General features: G+C 39.1%; 1 protein-coding gene across 2 annotated transcripts in view; it reads right to left on the minus strand.

The window, feature by feature from the left end:
• Window positions 1-2473: 2473 nt before the first annotated feature.
• The window catches only part of LOC118832613 (X-linked inhibitor of apoptosis), a 38365-nt gene continuing 13288 nt past the window's right edge, over window positions 2474-27550 (minus strand). For both annotated transcript variants that reach the window (XM_036739916.1, XM_036739917.1), the window contains 6 exons: window positions 18744-19652; window positions 15807-15906; window positions 14515-14593; window positions 14017-14059; window positions 10750-10953; window positions 2474-8640 (listed from right to left, as the gene is read on the minus strand). In XM_036739916.1, the coding sequence (XP_036595811.1) occupies window positions 8447-8640; window positions 10750-10953; window positions 14017-14059; window positions 14515-14593; window positions 15807-15906; window positions 18744-19620 (1497 nt within the window). In that variant the 5' untranslated portion in view covers window positions 19621-19652 and the 3' untranslated portion in view covers window positions 2474-8446. The remainder of the gene's footprint in view (window positions 8641-10749; window positions 10954-14016; window positions 14060-14514; window positions 14594-15806; window positions 15907-18743; window positions 19653-27550) is intronic.

Consider the following 27550-nt stretch of genomic DNA (forward strand, 5'->3'; position numbering starts at 1 on the left):
ACTGATCTTGGCGTTAGCTACCCCTCTAAGTTTTATGCCAACTGCAAATCTGACAAATGTACCATCTAATGCTCTCATGTGAGACAGTGAGAAAAAAAATTTGAAGAGGATCCCAGGGCCAAGGATAGATCCCTAGGACACTCTGGGGACCTCCTTCTAAGACATCAACCAATTAGCGTCTACTCTTTGGGGTTCAGTTATTCAGTCATTTCTGAATCCACTGCTAGTTATGTAGTAAGAATCAATGAGAGATAACAGATAGACAACCAGAGTACTCCATTGGTAACCTTAAGATACAAGAACTAGAGGAAAGCCTCTAACTCAATGGTTGCATCCTGTATGGAGGCGCTATGGAGTTACATGGACAGGATAAAAAGGCATGGAGGGGGATGTCCACACTGAAGAAATCAGTTTCATCGACTTATCCGTAGCGCCTTGCACACACCACCTCAGCAAACATTGATTAACTTTCGTGTGTAAAGCCTTTGCCCAGCAAAGAGGGAGATACATGTTTAGACAGAGTCCCTACCCTCAATAGAGTCCATTGTCTAAGAAGATGAAGAAATAGCAACACAGATAATACATGTTACATGACCAGTGAGTTCATCAAAGAGGTATAAAGTGCTATGTGAGGTTCCAGTAATAATGTTTGTTGATTTTGTAACCCACTTTTTTTTATTAACATGAGATAGCACCCCGATTCCTGTACTCGAAATCCTGTGTGTAAATATTTATCAGCTTTCCAAAGACCTTCACAGAAAAAAGGAAATTTTGGCAGAAGTGAGAAATTGAATAGTTCCTTTCCCTCCCTCAATCAACTTAAATTATCAAGAAAAATAAACCCTGAGACAACATTTTTTTTTGCAATTCTAGGTGATTGTCTTTTTACCTTAATCTACCTGTTCACCAGTTTTGGGGAACTATATTTTAACAAACAATGACTCCTTACTGGAGTGGGAATCATTCCTGAGTCAGCTCACTAGGTGCAATCAGGCTACCAACTCCAACAAAAATCAAAATTAGTACAACACTAGAATAAAAAAGAAAAAAATAGAGGGTATTCAACTGAACCAGCTCTAACCTAATATGTTTAAATGAGCAATGATAAAAAATAGGAAATGAACACTGTCTACTATTTTATACAGAAATTTGTTAAATGATGCTATAACAAAGAGACCAAAAGAACTTAAAAGCACCTTAAGCAGCAAACACTGGTCTTAATTGTCAAGCAGAGAGACAGAGATGTTGGCTAAGGGCAACACTAATTCATAATATAAATTTGTGTGTAAAATGTTATGGAGGAAGATGGTGGAAGATTATAAGTAGTATCACTTCAACAAAAGTGAGAAACAATGGCAGGTAAAATCAGTTTAATGAAAGCTTGGTGAGACCCAACCAAGCAAAATCATTCCAAGGGCACCTAAAAATGAAAAGGGAAGAACAACAAAGACAAGTGGAAGTCTTTCCACTTTCAGGGTCAGTTCAGTCACACTTGAATTCTAACATCACAGTCCCAGATATGTTTATAGAAAAAGTAGAAATAGCACTAAAGAGAACAAGTTAAGAAAAGCAGCTAGATTCAGCCAACAGAAGAAATTTCAGCCATAGAAGAAATCTGTGATGGAAGTGACAATCAATGACAATTATGAGGGCAATCGAGAGATTGACAAAAAATACCTAAAAAATATTAAAGGGAAAAAAATCTCGGACCTTACTAATGCAAAATAATTTTTAAAAAGGGAACTGGAAAGAATATTAACAACTACTGACCTTATATGCCTATTCTCCCATCTCTTTAAAATTTTTATGAGAATGATCCATATGCCCATCTAGGGCATCCTCAGTGAGGGTATTGGTAGGGAACAGGGAGGCTTTCATAAGCGTAATTCCACAGAAGACATCTTTATCATTGTGCATCTGATGTGGAGAAGCCCGCTGTACTTATAATATAGCATATGATAGGGGAGGTAACAATTCAAGTTTTAAAGAGAGGCAGCATGGTACAAGAAACATTTACTGGGGACAGCTAGGTGGCACAGTGAGCAGAGCACCGGCCCCGGAGTCAGGAGGACCTGAGTTCAAATTCGACTTCAGACACTTGACACTTACTAGCTGTGTGACACTGGGAAAGTCACTTAACCCCAATTGCCTTCCCTTCTCCCTTCCAAAAAACAAAATAAATCAAACGGAAAAAATAAAACAAACATTTACTGGACTTGGGGAGTCAGAACATACCTGGGAAGGGCTCTAGCACTTTTAATAGTTCTATGATCTTAGGGAAATTACTTAACTTCTTTGGACCTCATTTTTCTCATTTGTAATATGGAGTCAATATTTGTTAGCACCTGACTCATTATGGCATTGCAAAGATGAAAATGGAACATGTATATAAGCAGTAAAGTATGATGAGCTATTACTAAAAGGTCTAATCAGGTTTTGCCTCAAAGCGAAACCCACAAAATCACAGGAGACCTTTTTTGAAAGAATACAATACTTTAATTATTGAAGGTTTTATAAACCTAAAAATAAACTGTATTATCTTGATCTACAAATATTGCTTCTATACAATAGGAAGAACTCTTTCAAATTAGTAAGATCTTACCATTGATACAGAAAAATTTTAAAATAACTTTAAAATAGTTAAATACATCGATATAGTATTTTATTTTACAATGTTTAATGTGATTACTTAAAAAGACAAAACTAAAATAAGACTCAGTAAAAATCTATTGGGTTAATATCATTCTGTTAATAGCAAATACAAGAAATTATGTAAAAGTCTTGGCTATGTCAAATCAAGACTTGAAATTCATGAAAACCAAGATTAGCGAGTACATTTATACAATCATAAAGAAAAATGACCAATACATAAGAATGCATTATATTTTATGTTTTCATTTAAAGATAAATTCTTGTGCCTTATGCAATGATGAAAGGGATGGATTCAGAGACAATGAGAAGACTCTTATAAACTGATGCAAAGTGAGCAGAACTAGAACAAACACAATAACTGCAACATTGCAAAGAGACATAACTTTGAAAGACTTAAGGACTGCGATCAATGTAGTGACCACCTACTACTCTACAGCCTTACAGAGAGGTGGGGGACTTATGGAAAAGATTGAGATATACACTAAGATATGTTTGGAGATGGCTAATGTGTGGATATACTTTGCTTTACTATTATTATTTGTTATAAGGGAAGGCTTCCCCATCCCATGGCCCAATTTTGGGAGGGATTTGGGAAGGAGATGAGGACTACCAACAGCAATGCCAAAAACAAACAAGAAAAGCAAAAGAGGGTCATCGTAGCATTTTTCAAAAATGCACAGAAGACAACAGAAAGGAGTTCTAAAAGACACAAAAAGGACAGTTTTGAAACTAACTGCTTAACTTATATTCTTTATAATTATTTCTAATTTATCTTGTACATAGCTTGCTTTGTATATATTTATTTGCACATTGTCTCCCTCGTTAGATTGTAAGCTCCCTGAGGGCAAGGATTGTCTTTTGCCTCTTTTTGTATCTCTAGCTCTATATGCCTGGCACATAGTAGGCACTTAATGTTTGTTGACTGATTTAATTATTGACTGATCGGTTTCACACTCAATTCTTTCTGTTCCTGGGTATATGGAAATGTTCATGTTCGATGATATTTAACAAATAGAGAATAAGAACAGCACAATTAAAAAGCACATTATTTTATACATACTTGAAAAAAGACTTCAAAACATGAGCCTTACTGGTATAGAGCATGGTATATGGCCAGGTGTATAGAGGTCAAAATGAAACTGGCTATAAAAGCTGATGGATGAATAGACAATTATAGCAATCAGAAAAACTTAGAACCAAGATGAATAAAAGAAATTAAGGTTTGAAAACGAACCTGATTATCATATTTTAGGTCTTACACAAAGAAGTAATATTGAAATCCAAGGTAAAAAATCACTACCACAAAGAATAAAAACCTAAGGTGGTAGGGACTGGTATAGTAGGGAGTATCACATTTCGATTTAAAGGACCAGGGATATAATTCTGGCTCTGCTATTTACCATCTATGTGGTCTTGGCCAAGTTGGTTCATCTCTCTGAGCCTCAGTTTCCCTAAATGTAAAATGAGGGAGTTTGACTAGATCTCATTTAAGGTCCCTTCTAGTTCTAAATGCTGATGATTGACCTTTAAAACCAATTGATTCTCCCACTTCCAGGAGGATAGTAAGAGTATTGTAATAGCACTATTCTGAAGAGTGGGCCCTTCTAGTTCATACAGCTCTTAAAAATGAGGCACAAGTCTGCTTGGAGCAGTGACATTGACCTATCTACAGGGGCCATTTTAAGATGGTGTTGTAGAAGGATCCTGCTTTAATAACAACTGACATTTCTAGAGTACTTTAAGGTTTGAAAAACACTTAAGGTACTCATTTGAACCTCACAACAATTCTACAGGATAGGTGCTCCAGGTATTTTGGGATGACTGGCCTTTTGTCCACCAGCACAGGTGAGCAGTTACTCGGCAACTTCTAGTCTCTGAGTAGTCTGGGGCATGGAGAGATAAAATGACTTGCCTAGTCCGGGTCACACAGCTAGTGTCAGGAGCAGAACCTGAAACCAGGTCTAACTGATTCTGAGGTCAAAGCCCTATTCACCATGCTATGGCTGCCCCTCTTCCTTTCAGGACAATCCCAAAAAAGGGAGAAATAATAGCCAGGATGTAGGACAAGAGATGTCAAACATGTGGAAATGCAGCCCACAACACTCCTGAGTTCAGCCTAAACTAAATAATATGTAACTGGGAAATATTTAACAAAATAAATAAAAATAAAATAGAATATAATGTCAATATGTAATTTTCTAAGTCAGTATGTGGCTCACTAGGAGCCTTATATATGTGGCACCACTGGATAGGACATAGGGAGTTGAATTTAGGAGGACCCTACTTAAAATCCTGCCTCTCACTTAGTAGCAGTATGATCCTGGGCAGGTCACATGACCTCTTTTGTTTCAATCTCCTCATCTGTGCAGTACCAGGGTTAGACCTGATAGCTTGCTAGGGTTCCTTGCCTCTCTAAATCTATAATCCTATGACCTTCATATCTGGGAAGGCATATCTATGAAACTCAGTCTCAAAGTTGAGGGAATACTTAAACCCAGTTGGATAAGAGAATGACATTCTTCTAGACTGCCTGATAATATCTATCTTTGTAGTGTATTTGACCAAGAGGGTCATTGTCTGGCTGACAATCCATCCCACTTACTCATTTCTCCAAAAGAAATGCTACATAATGGATACTATTCCCCATTCTGTTCAAGTACTAGGGTAATAAGGAAATGTTAAGAGTTTTCCTCTAACAAACAGATACATTTTTATGAAAATAATAAGCTAACAAAGACCATCCAAACTACAAATGAATGCTAAACCTACCCTTGTTTGTCCTATTATAACAACCACTTCTCAAAAGTTGAGATACAGCATTGAAATTATATATTGCTATTTTAAGATTACTATACTAATGTGAAGAACTGCTAAGTTATAAACTATAGGCCATGTTTTATCAACCAACTGTCAACAATTATTTACATCAAGCTGGGAAAGCTTCAAGGATGGGTCTGATGATGGACTGTTTGGTCTCTTGTCCAAGGACTAGCCTAGCAAGGGTCAGAGCAGCTTAACACTAGGCTGGCCACAGAGGGATTCATTTTCAGGCTCAAGCAGCTCTAAGTTGTAGAGAACTTATGACTGGCATTGGTAGATAAGGTATTCTCACTGATGAAATGACATCTTTGAAATACAGTGAGTTTGTTGTAGTAGTCTATGGTTTACAGAATGCTTTCCCTACCACAACCCTGTGAGGTGTTTAGTGTAAAATGTTATCATCTCCATTTTACAGTTGTAGACACTGAGGCTTTGAGAGTTGGTGTGATTAGCCCAGAGGTACAAAGTATTGGAGCCAGGCCTTAAACCTAGGCCTCCTAGCTCCAAATCTACCACTCTCTTCTCTAAACTACCCTCCCTCCCCTATCACAAATGGCCAAAATAATAGGACTGGAAGCTGGAGTGACTTGAAGAACCCAAAGCAACAGTATTTTCTAAACAAGTCCTAAAATAGAACTCGTTAGCCACCACACTAGCTTTAAATGTCACCACTCATGATAACAGTCTTTGCCTGCTTCTAAAAAAAAAAAAACAACCCCTACTTTCTTCTAAACATATAGGTTTCTAAAGAACCCACAGTTTAACTCAACTTAGGTTCTTAGAAGAGGAAAAGCTTTCCCCTCCTTCAAAAAAATCTAGCCCTTTACTAATAACTAAGTTCAACTCTAAGTGTTAGGCCCCAGCACTTAAAAAAATAAATTTCATTTAAAAACACATGAACCTTAACACTTATTCCTCCTTAAAAGGATTAATAAACTTAGATATATGTAATATGTAAACAAAATACATAACTCAGCTTAAATCGAAGACAATGCAGACTTGGGGAAGACAGGATTTAGGCAGTAAGAACAACAGGGAAGGAAGCCATTTATTTGAAAAATCTCACCTAATACTGTGCAAAGCTAACTTAAAGCAACATCAGATGAAGTTTGGAGGAGGGCATGACTAATCTTTCCCTTGCAAAACACATTTTGAATAACAGCTTTAATGGTTGTATTTTGAACCTCTTCTATGCAGTAAAATGCCTCAATGTCAAGTGTTGCACCAGGAGGCTCTCTTAATGCAAGCCCCTGAGGTACTCCTTAGAGCATTAGGCAACCTCCATTATTATAGCTAAGTATTCTTAATTCAGGAGTGCTTTTATGCAATCTTGCCAATACATAAAAATCTGTTTGTTTTGTTATGTCCCTGTCGGTACTTCTGATTTTTATAACTAGTGCTCCCCTCCCCACCAAGTATTACATGCCTCAGGGTCCAAGGGACTGGTAGTTTTGAACACCATTGGAACCACACTTAACGGGTGCTCACAACAGGAAGAAAGAGAGGGCAGGGGACATTAAAATAGTTACACTAAAAGCCAATAATATAATCATATTTGCCAAACAACAAGTATTTATTGAGCACTTAGTATGCCCAGGGCCCCATGCTATGCTCTGTAGGAGATATAAAGAATAAGATGCAAAGTCTTCCCGGCCTTCATGGAACACAGAGTCCAGCTGGGAAATGAAGACAAGTTCACAAATAAATATAAATACAAGGGCAGAGCGTGAAAGTTTACAGTGAGGTGCCTTGGGAGATCAAAGGAGAAAGAGACCATTCCCCACTGAGGCTGGCAGGCAATCAGAGAACAAACATTATTCTACTTTTCCTTACCTTGGCTGCCAGGTTTTACACCAGGTTAATAAAAATCTTCTGAAAGTTCTGGAGAATAACTCAGGCAGGCTTAAATGAGAAAAGTGTTCAGTGTCTTACTTATGAATGAGGAGTCTTTTCCATCCTCAACTTCAGGAAATCAGAAATATTTGACTTGGAAACAAGAGACTGGGGGAAATTTCTCTTTTTTTTTCCCACTATGTGCTAAAAGATGCTTAAAGCTTTTTAATACTAATCTAAAAGGAAAAGCTTTTCATTCTTGGGAGAATTAGGAAAACCAATGCTGAGTGACAACTAATATTTGTAGGGGTTTGAACACAATTAAGCCTTTAAGTCATAAATAATTACTTAAATAGCAAAAGGAATTGTTTTTCTTCACCATTCTCATATATGTTTGGTCTTTGGTACTTCTGTTTTAATCTTCATTATTACTTGAAAGAAAAACCCATATAAATTATCTACAAATTGGACTTATTTCATGACTGCCTGGATAGTTCCTTCCTTTATTAACAAAGAATCTGACTGGTCAGGTTAATCACCATCTCTATAGTGACTCAGAGGTGTTTACCAAGTCTTTTCTAAGATAATAATTCCCAGCTGATTAAGCCCCTTACGCTGACACTAATTCAGTACACCTAGAACAGACACTTTGGTCAGTATGGGGATAGCTTTCTAGTCTACTGATTACTGTGAAATAGAAGACAAATGATAAAGACGCTATGCTAAGGATTCAAAGACATTTCAAGGGATAAACCTGTTCAGTTTTTAGGAAAACTTATCATTGTCTGCATTATTTCTTCCTTCAGAAATCATCAAAAGCCACTCAAACGGCTTCATATCACAGTCAAGTCAACAGAAAGCAGCAGACCTAGAAGCAGACACTTTGGTCAGTTTGGGGATAGCTTCTTACTCTACTGCTTACTGTGAAATAAGAAAACAAAGTAGAAAAAAGAAAACAAAGATACTACACCAAGGTTTCAAAGACATTTGGAGGAATGAACCTGTTCAGTTTTTAGGAAAAGTTACCATTGTAGGAATTATTTCTTCCTTCAGATATCAACAAAAGCCACTCCGGTGGCTTCATATTGCATAGTCAAGCCAATAGGATGACGGCTAGACTAATCCAACTACAGAGCTCCAATCACGACATAAAAATTTTTTGCTTGAAAGTAATGACAGTGTAACACATCGGACATTTGTCAATTGCTTCAGCACACAGTTGACAAGTAACCAGATGTCCGCAAGGGATGAAAACGACAGCGATATGCTCATCCATGCAGATCTTACACAACTTTTCCTCTTGCAAACGTCTGAGCTGTTCCTCAGTACTAATCTCTGTGGGAACAAAATGAACAGGCTTCAGATTAGTTGCTTAAATCCCTCCCACTGTTTGGAATCAGTTCAATAAAGTTCTTAATGAAGAATGGCCAGGCTATATTCATCAATATTGTAGGCACACTTCTTGAATCACTGATAACGAACTATGTATGATTACTGTTGTGAATTAGGCAGTTTAGTTTGTGTTAATACAGAACACCACTGGAAATTAAATGCTTGTGGGGACAGTTTTCCAGGAAAACATCAATACGAAATGAGCATTCTTACCAAAAGGGACGCAGCAAGTCATTTTGTAGTTAATAAGATAAGGAAACTGAGGCCCAGAGATGCTAAGTGACTTGCCTAGAGATCATAACTGGCAAGTGCATGTGGTAGGATTCAAACCTAGGTTTTTCTGACTCCCAGGCCAGTGTCCCAGGTACTCCTGCATGGTGCCCCCACACACCTTCTGCATGTCTTCCTATTTCTCCCTACTGCACTTCTCCCTCTTCTTTGTTTTCTCCCTAAGTCCTCTGTGCCAAGTCACAAGGACACTGGCATGGAGGCTGAAGAGAGGGAAGAAAAGGCCAGAAAGGCTTTTATGCTCCTGACCACCATTCCAATGACATTATTCAGCCCTGGAATTAGCTAGAATCATTCATTGTTTCTACCAACAGGCACCCAGGTAGAAGGGCAGATTAGTAAGAGATATATGGGGACAAGTTGAGTTTTTAAGTAATTATCTCATTGAATCATCTAATCAAATACTCCTTTGATGTCTCATTTTGACACAAAGATGACCCTGTGTTCTCCAAAGCTATGCCAGCTAAGTGCAAACTCACACAGTTCCTACTAAGGTTGGACTGACACTGCAGGTCCATCTGAATTCAGATTGAAGCATATTTTTCCATTTGCTTGATTTTTTTCTTGCTTTTTTTTGGCAACATGATTAATATGGAAATATGTTTTGCATGACTTCACATGTATAATGGGTATCATATCACTTGCCTTCTCAATAGGTGGGGGAGGGGCTGGAAGGAGGGAGAGAATTTGGAACTCAAAAATAAAAAATGTTGAGAGAGAGAGAGAGAGAGAGAGAGAGAGAGAGAGAGAGAGAGAGAGAAAGTAAGTACAGGCCCAGTGCCAGTCACTGTATGATAAAGATCTGGCAATAGACTCTGTACCAGTCATCTAAAGACCAGCTAAACTAATAGCGTGTTGCTGGGCGAATTGGGGGGGGGGGGAAGCATTTCAACTGTGATTTCATCAGCTCCCTCCACTGATGTTCAGAAATGACTTATCCACAACTTACAGCCTTACAGAGTTATTGGGAGCACCAAGAGGTTAAGCGACTTGTCCATGGACACAGAGGATGTTTTGGAGGGAGGACCTGACTGCCAATCTTTCTGACTTCAAGACTGGCTCTCTCTCCACTATACTATGTGTCCTTTTAATGATAAGAGCTGACATGTTTGCCACTATCAAGACAGCTATCATCAATTTCTCTTCTTCATTTAGTATAAAATAAAATGAAATGAAATAAAATAAAGGAGAGAGGCCCACTGTAGAATCCCACCCATGTTCTTGATTGGCTGTTGTGTCTGACCTTGACCAATGCCGTAAGTTTAGTACCTACATCATCATGCTGTATAATTTTTAGAGGAGATGGCAGAGATCTCTTTTGACTCTGTGAGCAGGGAATATGAAGCAATAGGTAGAAGATACTACTTCTTTCCCCTAAGCTTCCTTACTGTATGTTTCTTTAAATCACTTAATTTCTTCCTACCCCTTGAATTATTTTGACCTTCTAGGCCTGCTTACCCTATATGTCAGATTTGGCACATCTGAGCAATAGACAGGAAGTTTATTTACTTAAGGATTTTCTTTCAGTAAAATGCTTTATTTCAAGGAACATAAAACATGTAAGAATACTCTAAAAAATAATTTTCAGTGGCAATACTTATCTTTTCCTAGGTTCCACATAACAAATGTTAACTTTCACCATTGTATTTTGCTTTTAAATTAGTACCTGAGTTAGCAACCAAAAAATCCCTCAAAACTCACAAATAGTCCCAAGCACTGATGTTAGCTTCCATTTTATTTTTAAATCATAAAGCAGACTATTACCTTTCTGTGATGAAGTTGGACTGGATTCTCCCTCTTGTGTACTTTCTTTCTGAGTACTCACTAGATCTGCTACTAGAACCTCAAGTGATTTATAGTTGTTTCCAGATGATTTTATCTTTTCTCCCATAATTTTCTTAATCTCATGAAAACTGAAACCCATTCGTATTGCATCTTGTACCAAAGGATTCTGTAACACGATATCATCTGAAATGAAAATTGGAGATGACTAATGATAACCTATGGTATAATCATAGTCAATTTCATTACAATTATAATTCAAACTCACTAAGAAAGTTATAGTTTTACCAGACTGTAAAATACACCATATAAAGCAGAAATCATGAAAATTGTTTGGTTTAAAAAACATAGTATTGGAAGAGATCAGAAAAGTAAGACCTAAGAGAAGGACTTCCTATTAGACAAGAACTGCTAGGTAAACCAGAAAACAGTTTAGCAGAAAATAGATTTAGACCAGTATTTTACACCACACTCTATAGTAAGCTCCAAATGGATAAGCAACTAAATATAAAAGATAATTTTTTAAAAAACAGGAGAACCAAAGGAAGTACCCTTTACAACTATATTTAGGGGAAGAATTCATAACCAAACAAGAAATAGGAGATCACAAAAAAGATAATGTTGATGATATGAGATTTTAAAGCTTTTGTACCAATAAAATCAAGGCGGCTAGAATAAGAAAAGCTACAGGGTTGGGGGAGGGGGAGGTATGGTAGGTCTTCGGAACAAATGCTTCTGATAAAAGTCTGATTCCAAGACATATAGGGAATTGACACAAATATACACGAAGAGCCAGTTAGCCCATAATAGATAAACAGTCAAAGAATATAAACAAACAATTTCCAAAAGAAGAGACACAAACTATTAACAATCAACTCTGGAGCTGAAATCACCCACAAGCAGTCTGCCAGCAAGATTTAAGAAACTATTTCCAGGAAGTACAGGACATATGTATGAGAAAGCTTATGCCAGATCTTCTTAAACTTCTCCATAAATTAAAACTGAATTAATGGTACACTGCTTAAACAGCTAAGATACTGGGATGGAAGACAGTTTTTTGGTATTGCTCAAACTCTTGTTATACATATAAATAAAAATCTACATTGTGTTAAGTTCTGATCTTCAGATTTAAGAAACTTATTGAAGTCTAGAAAGGAAGAAAAAAACTAAACGAAAGCTAAATAGGCCTGGATGTGGAAACATTCAAGGTACTGGCATTATGTGGCCTGTTGAGTATGAATATTTCCATCTTTGGATGAGGAAACTGAGGCTGAAAGAAGTTATATGACTTGCCTTAAATGCAAGCAAGCCTTAGAGCTAGGACAATGGCAAAAGGAGCTTAAATTACAGCAAGAGTTCAAGGAATGCTTTGTTCCCAGTATGGTGAACTAAATATTAGAACCGGTTACCAAGGCAGGTCATGGACTCTCCATATGTGGAGAGCCTTAAAAATATAGGCTGCACTAGATGACCTCTAGAAGGTCCTTCTAGTTTTATGATGTCTATTAATACATCCAAGTATAATTGGAACTTCATACACAGTAAGAATTCATCTAATGTACTTATTTTAGCTCCTTAGACACTCAAAAACTTTTTAAAGGGTTCAACTCTAAACTCATTTATTAATATGTTTTTCTACTTTATCATGGTTGCCAAACTATATTGAGTATTTTACTGTAACGTGCTTTTGGCATATCAGCTTGCTATAACATTCCACATACTGTCCATGGCTTTTGCAACTCTTATATTAAGTAACAACACAATAGCTCTCTTGTCTTTCTCAACCATATTTATGAATAAAAACTATTCTCCTTTGTAATGAAGATATGAAATAAATGCTGCCACAGCAAGTACAGGAAATGGGAATTGTCAGATAGCTGAATCCTAAATTAAACTTCCTACTTGGCACTTTTCTGAAAGCTAACAAAGATACAGGAGAGTCAGAAGTCCCAGATTCTGGTTCTAGATCTGCCTTTACCAGCTACTTTGACCAAACCACAACCTCTGAGCCTTTGATTCCTCATCCAAAAAAGAAGGAAATTCATAACCTGGCCTGCCCACTTCACAGGGATATTATGAGGATCAAATAAAGCGGCCGTTGAGTCCATGAAGTGGACCAAAAGACATTGTGATAATGAGTAAAAATCTAGAGTCCTTTCAACCTCACAGAATCAGTCAAAATTTTGTGAATTTTCAAGTTCAAGTGATAAAAGCATGCATAAGGAGAATATAATATGTAGGCATGCATAAGAGGGAAAAAATGAAAATCCGTAACTTCCTTCAAAGCTCAAGAACCAGTTTCTACGTAAGGCCTTTTCTGATTCCAACCGCACTGCCCATCCCCCAGTTGCTTGGGACTCCCCACCCATGAAATTACCTGGTATTTATTTTGCATATATTTTCTATCTACTTATACAGAGAATCTCAAAAGTCTTAGCACAGTTTTAAACTTTAATAGCTTAAAACTGTGTTAAGACCTTTGGAACACCCCGTACATGCTTCCCTCAAGGGCACAGAAGCACCTTGAGTACAAGTATTATGGCATTTTTGTTTCTGTATCTCTAACTCCTAACCCGGCACCTGGCACATAGTGGGCACTTAATAAATGCTGAGAAGCTTTTCGTACTTTCTGGGTAAGTTCCATCAACTTCAGTTTGTCCCCCCTGACAATGTAAACTATTTATCCCCTCACTGCTAATCCCAGATTCTAAAGCCTGGATTCATAATGGACATACAATCTGTGATGAATATCCCTACCAGCTGCTCGCTAAAGCCTCTGCATGTGGCGATGGAGATCTGGTCTTGTCAAGATCTCGTGAAAGGCGGGGGGGGGGGGGGGCGGGCGGTGAACTCATAGATAGCATGGGATAAAGAAGAGCTCAGTGGCTAAAGCCAATAACTACGGTGCATGAATAGAATAAACAATTTCAAGTCTTGCCAAGAGAAAAGTGCTTGAATGGCTCTAGACAAGAGTGATTGGAATACTTTCTTTACTCCCCCATAAGTAAGTGCCACGTGTGGGGTATGGCGGGGGTGGAGGCAGGGGAAAGATGTGCCTTACAAATGCTTCCTAAGCAAGCCATAGCATTGTAAGTATTGGCAAGCTGAACTTTCAGGGAATCTCCTCCAATTCTTAATCCCACAAATATAGCAGAGCAGCTATTTATATGATTTTCTCCATAGAAAAGGATCAAATAATGAGCTGGTAGAGACACTTAAGGGCAGTTTTATTTTGATGAAGTTACTCACCAATTTCTTTAGTTACTGATGAAGACTTTTTGGCAGATTCTGCCTAAATAGAGATATGAACTCAGGTTAGAATCTTTTTTTATTAGAAGCAATCATTTCAAGCTATATATGCCATGAATATATAAAACTTGCTTTACTCAGCATTCATTCCATGAACTGAGTTTCATTCTTTAGATTTTAAATCTTGTTCAGCAAGTAGTTTTGTTACTGTTGGTTTATGAGGGGGTTATACGACACGATAAAGGCTATGGGCCATTTCTGGAAAGCACTTGATTTTGGCAGGAGGGAAGCAACCAAATTTTTTAATTCTCTAAGCCTACATTCTGGCTCATAATAATCACGTTATCCTGACATTTACACATTTGCTTTAGGTAGAGAATAAAATACATTTTTCAAAGTCTTCCCCACTTCTCAAATGCCATATTATGAATTTAACAGGAAGAAAAAATTGTAAAACCACCATATATTTGATAAAATAGATCATTTTACAAGACTTACCACAGAATTGTCAAGTGGATGCACTAAATGAATACTGTTGACATATTCCTGGCCCTTCTCTTCTAAAAGATACTTACATCTACAGAATTAAAGGTTAAGCTTTAGTACCAACAGATAACTTGTGAAATTATAAATAAGTTGAAAATCTATACCATCTAATGCCATTAATTTGCTTTTAGACATGGCTGAGTAATCAAATAAGCATTGGTGATCCATTAGTAATTATAATAAAAATATATTCTATTAATCACAACATACATGTTAGGATATATTATTAGAGCAATAGATAGTCTTACTTAAGAACATTCCATTTGCAAGCAAGTATGTCATTTAATTAGCACCACAGAAATAGATTCTAAAGAGTTTCTTATTAACAGACTCTTATCTAAAAGGTTGTCCAATTAAACATTTCAAAGTAACTTTATAAGCTTTTCAGACTTTCCTCTTAATGTTCAATTTTTTCTCAATGGTCACCCTGAACTTGCAGGTAGTTTATTACAAATATTTAAAACAATGGTATAAAAGGTGCTTAATAGTACTGAATAATCAACTATTCAGCTTTTTTCTTCATTTTTAGAGTAAATGTGGCAACTCATGATGTATTCCAGCTATTAACCAATCCTATTTTCAAATCTTAAAAAGTCTGATATGTCTCACTGCAAGGGGACAATTGGCTGTGATTAGGCTATCCAAAAACAACTCCTGCCCATTACTATCAAAACTTTTTTTTTTGCAGATTAAGAAAAATCAAATTCCCAAAGCCTTCCACTTTGTGGTTATTTTGGGTTAGCGTACACCAAAGGATATAGCATTCCTGACAAATTCCCTGTCTCTCTGACACTAGCTGCAAACCTGTGATGCCCTTCATATTAACTGGATCATATTTTGGTTCTATAGACTTTTCTTTCTGAAAAACATACTCAAGGGGCAAAAATTACCAAGTCATTGTATATCTTCTAGAGATGAGTTTGGTTCTGAAGAGTCTCTCTGGTAACTCTGGAATTCATCATATTTTAAGAAAGTTTACTCCAGAGAAGTATTTGCTAATTTGGAGAGTGAGAAGTTGGTGCATCTGAATGGGCAATGCATAACAAGTCATGTACAAAGGATGAACATTTTAATAACCAGAGACTATCCTGTAAAGTAGGTGACCTGATTTTTATCATTCGGGCATGAAATCCATGCCTTTTTGTGATGGCGAGAATATTTAATAAAGCGGCAAGGATTAAGCCTTCGAAGTATAAATACTCCACCTCTCCTCCTGTTACCATATGAATATTTAAGCAGTTTACCCGGGATACCACTTAGCATGTTGCTCCCAAGGGTCTTCGTTGGGTTTCCAATCAGTAAGTCCACCTCCACAATGAAAGCATGTTACTTTATCACGGTCACCTGAGAAAACACACAAACACACAGACATGCTTATGAAGCGGCAACTTACACAGAAACGTCAGCTTTTCGAAAATGAAAAACTGACTTTCTTTCTGCTAAGTCATATACAAAAGTGCCTGCTTTAAAAAAACATTCGAATAATTGACACATTTATGTAACCTGGGGAAGAAATTCTCATTTATTATTTAGACTAACTTGCTTTTTAGGTAATTTTAAGGTGCAAAATAATAAAAATTTATGATGCCAAATTCAACTTTTTATTCAAGAAGATGTCTTACATGTTACATTTGTGTTTTTAATACTTATCAATTCTCACTTGGGAATATTCAGCCTTTGAGCAAGTCGATGATTAAATTAGCATGCTGGCATTCGAAAGAACACATACTGCAAGTACTCATGAAATCCAGCTAAATTCAGAAGCAGGCAGGTGGGTGCAATAGAGTGCTGGGCCTAGAGTCAGGAAGACCTGAGTTCAAATCTAGCCTCAGACACTTACTACTTGCGGGACCCTGGGCAAGCCACTTAACCTCTGTGTGTCTCAGTTTCTTCAACTATAAAATGGAACAATGGCACCTGCTTCGTAGGATTGTGAGAATGATATAAGGTAACATTTGTAAAGCACAATGCCTAGCACATAGTGGATGATCAATAAATGCTTATTTCATTCAAATTCTCCACCAGAATCACTCTATAATCATATCTATATGACACTTTCAGTGAATTTAGGCTAAAAATAGCTACCTATTTATGGTTTTGAAAATAATAATCAGAATAATTAACGTATTTTAAACTAAACCAACCAGATTTGTTTTGGAATTAGTTAGTCTAATACTAAGAGATAGGATATAGGAAAAAAAAGACTAGTTTAAGAGAAAAAAAGATCAGTGTAATATAAAAAGTGTTCCTGGAAGTTAACATATGAAGGATACTCATTGAATCTAATCCAAACCCCTCATTTAGAGGGAACTGAGGTCTACAGAGATTGTGAATTGCCCTAAGACACTATGAGTCAGCAGCAAACTGAGGAAAGAACCCAAATTCCTGACAGTGTTGTTTTTGGGCATGGCGTTAAATGTGGCAGGACTTTTCTTTAAAGATATCTGTTTCCCACAATATACCATAATATAGTGCTGCTTTCACAGGAGTAGTCCTATATATCAACGACACACAGACAGACAGAGTGGTACATAGAGACTGAGAGGGGACACACAGACAGAGTCAGGGAGGGGACACACATATACACAGAGGGGGACTGAGAGAGACACACAGAGAGGGACCGAGAGGAACAAAGAGACAGAGAGGGACTGAGAAGGACACACAGACAGACAGAGTGGACACAAAAACAGAGAGGTGACACACAGACACACAGAGAGGGACACAGAGACAGACAGGGGACACAAAGATAGACAGAGACTGAGAGGGGACACAGAGACAGAGTGGCACGCAGAGACAAAGAGGGATATACAGACAGAGACAGAGAGTGACACACAGACAGTCAGAGACAGAGAGGGGACACACAGACAGAGACAGAGTAGGACACAGAGACAGAGACAAAGAGGGACACGCAAACTGAGAGGGACACACAGAGAGAGTGGGGACACACAGACAGAGACAGAGAGGGATGCACAGAGACAGAGAGTGACACACAGAGACAGGCAGGGATACACAGAGTGAGAGGGGACACACAGAAATAAAGAGAGGGGACACACAGACAAAGAGGGGACACAGACAGAGACAGGCAGAAACATAAAGACAGAGTGGGGACACACAGACAGACAGAGAAAGAGAGGGACACACAGACAGACAAAGACAGAGAGACAGAGAGAGTGGGAAACACAGAAAGACAAAGTAGGGACACACAAACAGAGACAGAGAGGAACAGACAGACAGAGACAGAGAAGGGACACACAGATGGAGAGGGACACACAGACAGACAGAGGCAGAGAGGGACATACAGACAGAGAAAGAGTGGGGACAGACAGAGACAGGCAGGGATACACAGACAGAAACTGAGAGGGGACACAGAGACAGGCAGGGACATAAAGACAGAGTGGGGACACACAGACAGAGACTGAGAGGGGACACACAGAGTGGGACACACAGACAGAAAAAGAGAGGGACACACAGACAGAGACAGAGAGGGACATGCAGACAGACAGAGACAGAGTGGGAAACACAGAAAGACAAAGTGGGGACACTCAGACAGAGACTGAGAGGGGACACACAGACAGAGAGGGGACCCAGATGGAGACAGGGAGGGACACACAGAGATAGAGATGGGCCACACAGACAGACAGAGAGGGTACACACAGAGACAGGGAGGGACACACAAACAGACAGAGACAGAGTGGGACACAGACAGACAGAGTGAGTGGGGACACATAGACAGAGAGACAGAGTGAGAGGGGACACAGAGAGGGACACACAGAGAGACAGCGACTGAAAGGGGACACACAGAGACAGAGAGGGACACACAGAGACTGAGATAAGGGATCATTTGCCATCTCAACTTAAATGGGAAGGTTAAAAGAACTGTAACCGGCTCCACCACCAGAGCTGATTTTATATCATGGACACTGAAGGACTTTCAAATGTCACCCCTCCCCTAAAATATATTAAATGCCACTCTACTGTGGCAGTTCTTTCTGTATAAGCATAAATGTTAACATTGCACAGCCAATATAACTGCCCATAGAATTAAGCTGAAATAACTTGAGTATTAAGCTGGCATGGTTATTATTTACCAACCCAGGCGGCATCCCTTTTCCTTTTTTCTCCTTAAAAAAATTGAGTAACTTTAGAAGGATTTATTAGTCTAGTTTAATAAGAAAGTTTACCTAAAGCATAAAATCCAGCTTTTGCAAGCTGTTCCTTGTTAATCGAATATATCCATGTTGCAAAGGTAGTGAGTCTTGCTTCATACTCTGCCATGGCTGGATTCCTTGGGAGATGGGTAGGGTTTGGATAACTCCTATCACAACTAAGATCAGTTTCAATTCGAGTATTACCAACATCCCGTCCCAAAACAAAAAAACACTTAGGGAAATGCCTCTTGTGTTCGGACATTGCCCGATCACATGGTTCCCAATTCTTTAATTTGCCCCCACAACAAAAGCACTGCACTTGATCCTCAATGCCCATGTAATAGAGTCCAGCACTTGCTAACTCCTCTGGGGTAAGGTGAGCATAGTCTGGCCAATTCTGAAAAGATCTTAGTCTAGCTTCTTCACTGCACATGGAAGGATTCCTTGGGTATATGGTATCTGACATATCGACGACCTGCCCTCTTCTCAAAAGATACTCCCCGTAAGTGTCAGGGGATTTCTCCAAAGCAAAATGATTTATATTCCTTGAACAATTTTCAACTCTGTACTGACAGTTTTGGATAATGGGACTTGGAAACTGTGTAGCATGTTTTTCAAAATAAAAACCATTAATGAATCTGCAGTTTGGGGATACTTTCCTATGTCTTCCAACTGCTGAGTCTCCGAACTGCCATCTATCTACAGCTGCATGACAGCTAAAGCACTGTACGGTATCTCCTTCACCAGTATAGAGGAAACCTGCTCGGGCCAATGTTGATGCTGAAACAGGGCTACTACTTGGAAAATTAGCAAACGTTTTTAATCTATTCTTTTCCTCTACAAAATCTTCATCCTTATTGATGTCTGGAGGCACACAAGTTTTAGAATCTTCAAAACTCTTAAAAGTCATCTTCTCTGGAAAGTGATGCTTGTCCGCCTGTCCTAAAAAGAGAGCATTTCATTAAGGAATAGAAAATTAGAAAACATACCAGATGCCCCTGTCAATTAGACTCCACAAATATTTATTAAGCATCTACTATCTACCAGGCACTTGGCTAGGTGTTGCCAAAGCCAAAAGCCAAAATAATCCCTGTCCTCAAGGAGCTTATATTCTGCTAGGGGAGAGGGGAAATACTATGTATACTAAAGCAAATGGAGAGACAGCATGGCATAGTCATAATGGATAGAGGGTTGGTTTTGGATTCAAAAAAGATGTGGATTCAAGTCTTGCCTCTGATGTATATTGGCCCTAGGCAAACCACACTGAACCCCTCAGAACCCCAGGTAACTCTCTAGCCTCTTGGTTTCAGAGGAAGTACTGGCCGGCATTGGTATATAGAGATTCCTTACCTAGGAGATGCCTATACCAATGAAATTACAGGGCCGAACAAAAGTAAATATGAGGAATGTGTATGTATGTATATATCTATGTGTATATGTATATATGTGTATGTATATGTATATATATATATGTGTGTTTTTATATAAATATATATATATGTAAAAGAGAGAGAGCAGACACAGGGAGAGTTGAAGATAAAGGGAAGATATCTAAAAGAAATAAAATGAAATTAAGGGATGAGAGAGCAACATACTGAAAGAGGGAGATAGGGAGAGATAGAATGGGGTGGATTATCTCGCATAAAGGTGGCAAGAGGAATCAGTTCTATGGGAGGAGGGGAGAGGGCAGGTGAGGGGGGAATGAGTGAACCTTGCTCTCATCAGATTTGGCCTGAGGGGGAATACCATACATACTCAGTTGGGTATCTTACCCCACAGGAAAGAAGAGGGAGGAAGATAAAAAAAAAATAAAAGGGGGGGGATGATGGAGGGGAGGGCAGATGGGGGTGGAGGTAATCAAAACAAACACTTTGGAAAGGGGACAGGGTCAAGGGAGAAAACTCAATAAAGCGGGATGGGTTGGGAAGGAGCAAAGTGTAGTTAGCCTTTCACAACATGAGTATTGTGGAAGGGTTATACATAATGATACCTGTATGGCCTAGGTTGAATTGCTCAGCTTCTTAGGGAGGGTGGGTGGGAAGGAAAGAGGGGAGAGAATTTGGAACTCAAAGTTTTAAAATCAGATGTTCAAAAACAAAAAAAATTTTTGTATGCAACTAAAAAATAAGATACATAGGCAATGGGGCGTAGAAATTTATCTTGCCCTACAAGAAAGGAAGGGAAAAGGGGATGAGAGGGGAGGGGGGTGATAGAGGGGAGGGCTGACTGGGGAACAGGGCAACCAGAATATAAGCCATCTTGGAGTGGGGGGGAGGGTAGAAATGGGGAGAAAATTTGTAATTCAAACTGTTGTGAAAATCAATGCTGAAAACCAAATATGTTAAATAAATAAATTTAAATTTAAAAAAATGAGGAATTTCTAGGAGGGAGAGAATTAACAAGGGAGATCAGGAAAGACTTCACTGAAGAAGTGGCATCACATTGTGGAGGGCTAAGGAGTTCTGGTTTTATCCGAGGAAATAGGAAGCCACTGAATTCTTCTGAACAGACGTGGCTGGGCATTAGGAAAATGATCCTGGCAGCTACATGGAGGATGGATCGGAGAGGGGAGAGACCAGAAGCAGGGAGATCAATTAGGAAGCTATTAGACTAGTCAAGGAAAGAGGTGATAAAGGACTGAACTAGGTTGGTGGCTGTCACACTAAGTGAGCAAATTAATTAATGGGATCAAAATAATCTTAGCATATGTTCTACAAGGAAGAAAATGGTATTTTTATTTTCCCTTTGAGAAAAGAAATGGTCAAACCTGCTACTGGTTTTAAAATATTTATAATACCAAAGCCCGTGTATCACAATGGTTAACTACATAGCAATTAACTGGGAAAAAACCGTGGTGTTGAATATGGATATTTATCAAGTTCATACACAAATAAATGGATCACTGTGTTGTCAAAGCATCCATATTTAGTTCTCATTTCAAGTCGGTGATCGGAAAGTTAAAAGAATGGCTCTTTGAAGGTTTCTCAGTCTATTCTCTTGTCCAACAAAAAATAGTGACCGATTTTGTTTATAATTACAAATATAACTAGAGCAGCCAACTTGAGGAGTGAATCAGAGTCTGAGCTCCACCCCTGACACTCAGGAAGTTCTGTGACCAATGGGCAAGTCACTTCTCCTCTCTGAGCCTCAGTTTCTTTATATGCAAAATACAGACAATGATTCCCGTAGTACTAATCTCACAGGGCAAGGACTAAAACCAGTAATGTGCATAAAGCAACTGGCAAACTTCAGTGTTGTCTAAATATCAGCTGCTGTCTTCATCAAATTTCACAAGTTTTCAGGCATACACCACTGCCCCCTATTGGCTGGGGCCTTTTAAATACTATGATGGACCTTTAATCTCACTGAGGTGTGTTGTCCCTCCAAAGACGCAGATTACAATACATTCTTCCATCTATCCATAAGACTAGCATGAGAGACGTTGTCAAATGTTAGCCTAAAAATCTGGACAAACTTTATCTACAGCATCCACCTACTCTACTAGTCTACCAAAAAAAAAGAAATGAGATTAGTCTGGCATGATCAAACTGGTTTTGGATGAAGCCACGATGACTCTTTCTAAACAGTGTTTTCTTGTAATAAAACTTTGATTCGTCTCAGTGATATGTGCATACCCCCTTCAACAGTGCTAAGAGCAACCCATCCACACTTTCTAAGCACATGCAACTGTTAAGCATGTTCTCCTGGAAATCTTCCACAGGGAGTCCACCACCCAAGGTGCTGAGTGGTCTTCCATGATGGGACCTTTTTCCCCCAGAGAAAAGCATAGGGCTCATTTAAAGGCATTGTACAATTCCCCAAAGCAATCCACCCATTCTCTTCCAGCTACTTAAATCTGGACAGGAGTCAGATCACTTAAAACATCCAGGACCATATTGCCCTCTGGAGGTTGGCTCAGGAAAAAATCCTGCCAGTCTTTTGGTTTAGAGTGCTTCAATTATTAAATGGGGGGTGGGGGGGAAGGGGGAGGATCCCAACCCAATTCCCAAACTTTCTCCCACTATTCCAGCTTTGATGTTTATTAGCTACATAAGTCCAATCAAGTCACATCCCCTCTGTGAACCTGTCTCCTCATTTGTAAAGTCGGTGGAATACTTGCACTACTTAGCTCATAGGACTATTTGTGAGGAGACTATTTGTATCCTTAAAGTATTATATGAATGTGAGTTATCACTCTGATACTGACACCCTCTTGAAAGCCCCACTTTGACGCTTCATCATAGTATACAAGTGACTAACCAGTTAGGTGGAGCAGTGGATAAAGGGCTGGGCCTAACGTCAGGAAGGCCTGAGTTCAAATTTGACCTCAGACACTTTACTAGCTGTGTGACTCTAGGCAAAACACTTAAATAGCTGTTTGCCTCAGTCTCCTGATCTGTAAAATGGGGCCAATAATAGCACTTACCTCCCAGGGTTGTGTGAGGCTCAAAGGAGATGATAATCTTAAAGCACTTAGCACAGTGCCTGGCAGAGTAAGCACTAAAGAAATGTTATCTATTATTGTTGTTGTCATTGGTAGTATCAACCCTGGACTCTCAAAGGCTGCATCAGTGGAACACAAGTTTCAGCAGATCCTACCAAACTGGAAAGGGTTCTGAAATGGGAAGACTGTCTGGCCATCATTGGACATGCTCATTATCAGGTTGGCCACAAGGTGACTATTTTGGCCACAGAAATTCTCCAGGATGGGGCAGTGGTATAGTGGTTGAGGGTGTGGGTGACTGAATTAAGACAACCTGGGCTCAAATTTCCCCCTTGATATTATGACTATGGGGCAAGTTACTTAACCTCTGACAATGAGGTAACTCAAAACCTGCCTACTCAGTTATATATAGACAATTGGTCACAGGTAGGTGGAGGGAGTTCCCGCATTGAAAAAACCACAGACCCTTGCCCTCCAAGGCTACCTACCAAGTCACACAAAGGTTGTGAGGTATATTAAACATATTAACTACGGGCAGTAAACTGTAGAAACAAGGGTAGGGAGAGGTAGGGCAATAGTAGTCACAGCCTCATGTAAGTAAGTAACCTAGAAAAATCCTGGCAGGAACTAGAATGGTGATGTCACAGAACAATGATTATGTTTGCTAGAACAAGTCTGCCTTTGACTTCTGATAGGTTGTTTTGGCACTATGTTGACACAATCAATATAACCCAGAGGGCCACTAGGCAACTATCAACAACTTCTAATATTATCACAAAGAGCTAATTTTCTTGGGTATAAAAAGACACAAGAAAATCACCTTGCTTGAGGTGTTAGCTCTCTAATTTACCAATTCAACCAGGAAAAAAAATCTAAAGACTTAAGGTACATTCACATTCCAAATTCATGTTTTGGTTTGATCACCACAATTTTAATGAACAATAAAGTCCATTATTGTTGGGTTTTAAATAAATTTTTATCGATTTTTTTTTCTTTTTACATTGCCTAAATTTCCCCTTGTATTCTCCCCTCCAAGGGAGCCATCCTTTCCCTATATTATTTTGTTTCAGTTTTTTGAGACTCCGTATCTCTCCCAGGCTGGAAGTAAAGTAGCCACTCATGGGCCAGATCTCAGTACTGCTTGGCACAGGAGCCGTGAGGTGTGTGTCACCAAGTCTGGCCCTCATGTTGTTTCAACAAATGCTCATCTCCACCTGAATTTTCCAAGGGTGAAACAATAAAAGATGGGAATTCATTTATAGTTTTGAAAGCTGTTTATGTCTTCACTACTGAATATTACGTCTGTCCCCCACACAGTATCATTGGGAAGGAGAGCTTCTGGAGGAAGATCATAAAATACACACTACCCAAGGGAAGTAGGAATGTGAAAATATTCCAGAATAAAGGTGTATTATTGAGGAGCAGGGCAATGAGACAGACCAAGGAAGAGGAATGGGAGAAAAATACGTTATGAGTGATATGGGAAGAACTGTTGTAGAGGGTCAGTGCCTATCTAAATAGCAAAAGAAGGAACATTCAGCAGGAATCCAGCCTTAGTATTAGAGAAGGGGAACAGGAAATGACTGCTGAGATGGCAGTTAAGAGGATCTTCAGGGCTCTTGGCGTAGTTATAAAAGGGTCTTATTTAAGGCTATTTATGAGAGAAAACAGATTTGGGGGGGGGTGCCTGAAATCAGCAAAAATGTCCGAAGGCAGAGGGGATGGCTCATGGAAGTTTTGTGCCAAGAGTACAGCTGGGGATTCTCGTGTAACACCCTGTTACAATGATTAGCTTCTTTTAAGCCTCTAAGGTCCAACTGGTTCCCTCCCTCTTTGGCTTTATGGAGTTTATTTTAGATTTCAAAAAATTCGGAGTTCAGTCACAATGCCCTCAGTTAGGAAAATTCCTAACACCTAAGCAGAGGTGTTAAAAGTAACTTTACATTTCCATCTATCTCTAGTTAACCGCTGATCTCTTTTGGGAATGAGGCAAAATTCAGTTTCCTGGAAACATCTGGACAAGAAAACACAGGATTATATTATAGTGTCTGTGGACAGACAAGCACCAGAGAGTAGAAATTGGAGAGGTGGGGTGCTCGGGGAGCTGACCTTTCCTTTGGACTGAGGCCTCTAAAGGCAATGACTCTCCTCAAAATGCTGAGGGATTCCCTTCTCCATGGCACCTCAATTCTCCTTTTGCTTCAACCTTCCAATCCAAAGGCTCAGAATCTTTTTCCCTCAATGCCAAGCTGGCTTCTCCCTTTTATTCAAACTGCCTAGGTGATCCAGTACTCACAAAATGGCCCTCTCACAGTTCTGACTGTGATGCCATCACAGGCTAGCTAGATGGCACAGTGGATAAAGCCTGGAATCAGGAACATGAGTCTTCCTGAGTTCAAATCCAGTCTCAGACACTTCCTAGCTGTGTGACCCTGGACAAGTTAATCAAACCCTGTCTGCCTCAGCTTCTTCATCTCTAAAATGAGCTGGAGAAGGAAATGGCAAACCACTCTACTATCTTTGCCAAGAAAACCCCAAATGAGGTCACAAAGAGACAAACAGGACTGAACAACAACGAAAAGGTGAGAGCTTAGGTTCTGGACATGTTGAGTTTAAGATAATGCTATGACTGAAACAACTGAACAACAAAAGATGTCATCAATAAGTGTTCTGGCCTAGTCAAAGCACCAGAGCCAATGGGGGGAGATAGTTTCAATCCCACCCTCATACTTGAATAAGGAGTTAACAGGAAATATCACTAAGGAATTCAATTCAAACACCTGAGTGTCTATGATATGCTATTATGTGATAGGCATTGGGATATATATATGAAAGTAGTCAACTCTCGCTCTCAACTTTATAATCCACTGGAGGGGCAAGGGGGGTGGGAAGAGAGACGGGGAAAGAAAGAAGAGAAACAGAGACACAGAGAGAAGCAGAGAGATACACACACAGAAGTATAATACAGAGTACAAGCAAGAAGGCAAACACCCAGTCCAAGTGATCTAGAAAAATATGAAAACTCCTTGAAGGTAGAAGCTATTTTTCATTTTGTCTTGGCATCCTAAGCACAGCACCTTGAATGGGGGATATTGCAGGCATGGGGGGGGGTGGAGGAGGAAGGAGGGAGTTCAGTCTGGGCTTGGGAGACAGTGTCTGAAATGAGTCATGCGAAATAAAAGTTGGAAAAGTAGCAAGTCAAAAGTGGCACCAAAAAAACCCCATCAAGTGGCTAATATCACTGACATTATACCTAGAAAGCTTGGGCTATTATCTAAATGGGTTATTTTTATCTGGGGAAGAGGGGGGAGAGGAAGAGTTGGAAAGAAGAAAAATAGGAAAGAGGGAATGATTACTAGTGTCTCTGGCCAAGTGATAATGGAAGAAAATACCCCCTCAATATCCATTTGGTGACTGCACTAAAGACAAATTATTTTAGCCCAGAGCAGCTACTAAAAGCTAAGGTTGTTAGGGGAGACCAGATTTCTAACAATCTCAAATCCTAAAGCTCTTTTTAGTCTATCTTTTGTGCTAGTTAGACATTCTGAGAACTATCAAATTTGACTTGTAACAAAAATACTATGCAAAGAACAAAGCATTACTCTGAAAAGTATTAAGGATTAAGCTTATTAGCATTCAAGTGTGTACCACTTTAAATAAGACTGAATTGGGTGGCTTTTTTTTAATCAAGTTTTCCTGGGTTCAACATTTTAAAAATAATTTACTCCAGGAAGTCAGGAGCTCCAGAATTCAGAGTTTGTGGACTGAATGCCAGAGCCAAAAACAAAAACAGCAACAGCTTTCTGTCTGTATCAGCCACTGCAAAACAAAACAGGGGACTCTAGGGATTATAGCCAGAATAGATTAAAATGGCTGACCAGAAAAATATCCTTAACATCTTTGACAAATGCACCTTTGAAAGGAGGGGCTGTTTAGAAATACCCATATTATTTAAAGGGCCAAAGCAATGTGTGCAACAGCTACAGTTCTAAATCCACAAAAATGAGAGTAAAACCTTTAAATAGTTTCCATGGAGCTCATAAATCTCCTACTTGCTGATTACCTTGTTTGATTATGTTTGTGCCTGGAGGCCTCTGGGTGAAATCTGAGCAATGTGGACTGGCTCATTTAAGGAGTTGTAAATGTTTAATGAATGTTATCTATGCAAATTGAGAGCTTACGTAAGCCTAGCATTTATTAAGTGCCTATTTGCACGTGGCAGTGTACAAAGAAAATTAAGTGGCAATGAAAATAAAACCACAATAGAAGGAGTTAAAGCAAGGAACTCAGAAACTAACACCATACTGACCTAAATATTTTCCAGGCGGTGCATGGGGCTCTGGGGCAAAAGCTATCCAGAAGGCAGGCCCTGGGCTTTTTCCTCCTGCCCCTACCA

Source organism: Trichosurus vulpecula, chromosome X (genome assembly GCF_011100635.1).
Source record: "Trichosurus vulpecula isolate mTriVul1 chromosome X, mTriVul1.pri, whole genome shotgun sequence".
NCBI classification, from domain to species: domain Eukaryota; kingdom Metazoa; phylum Chordata; class Mammalia; order Diprotodontia; family Phalangeridae; genus Trichosurus; species Trichosurus vulpecula.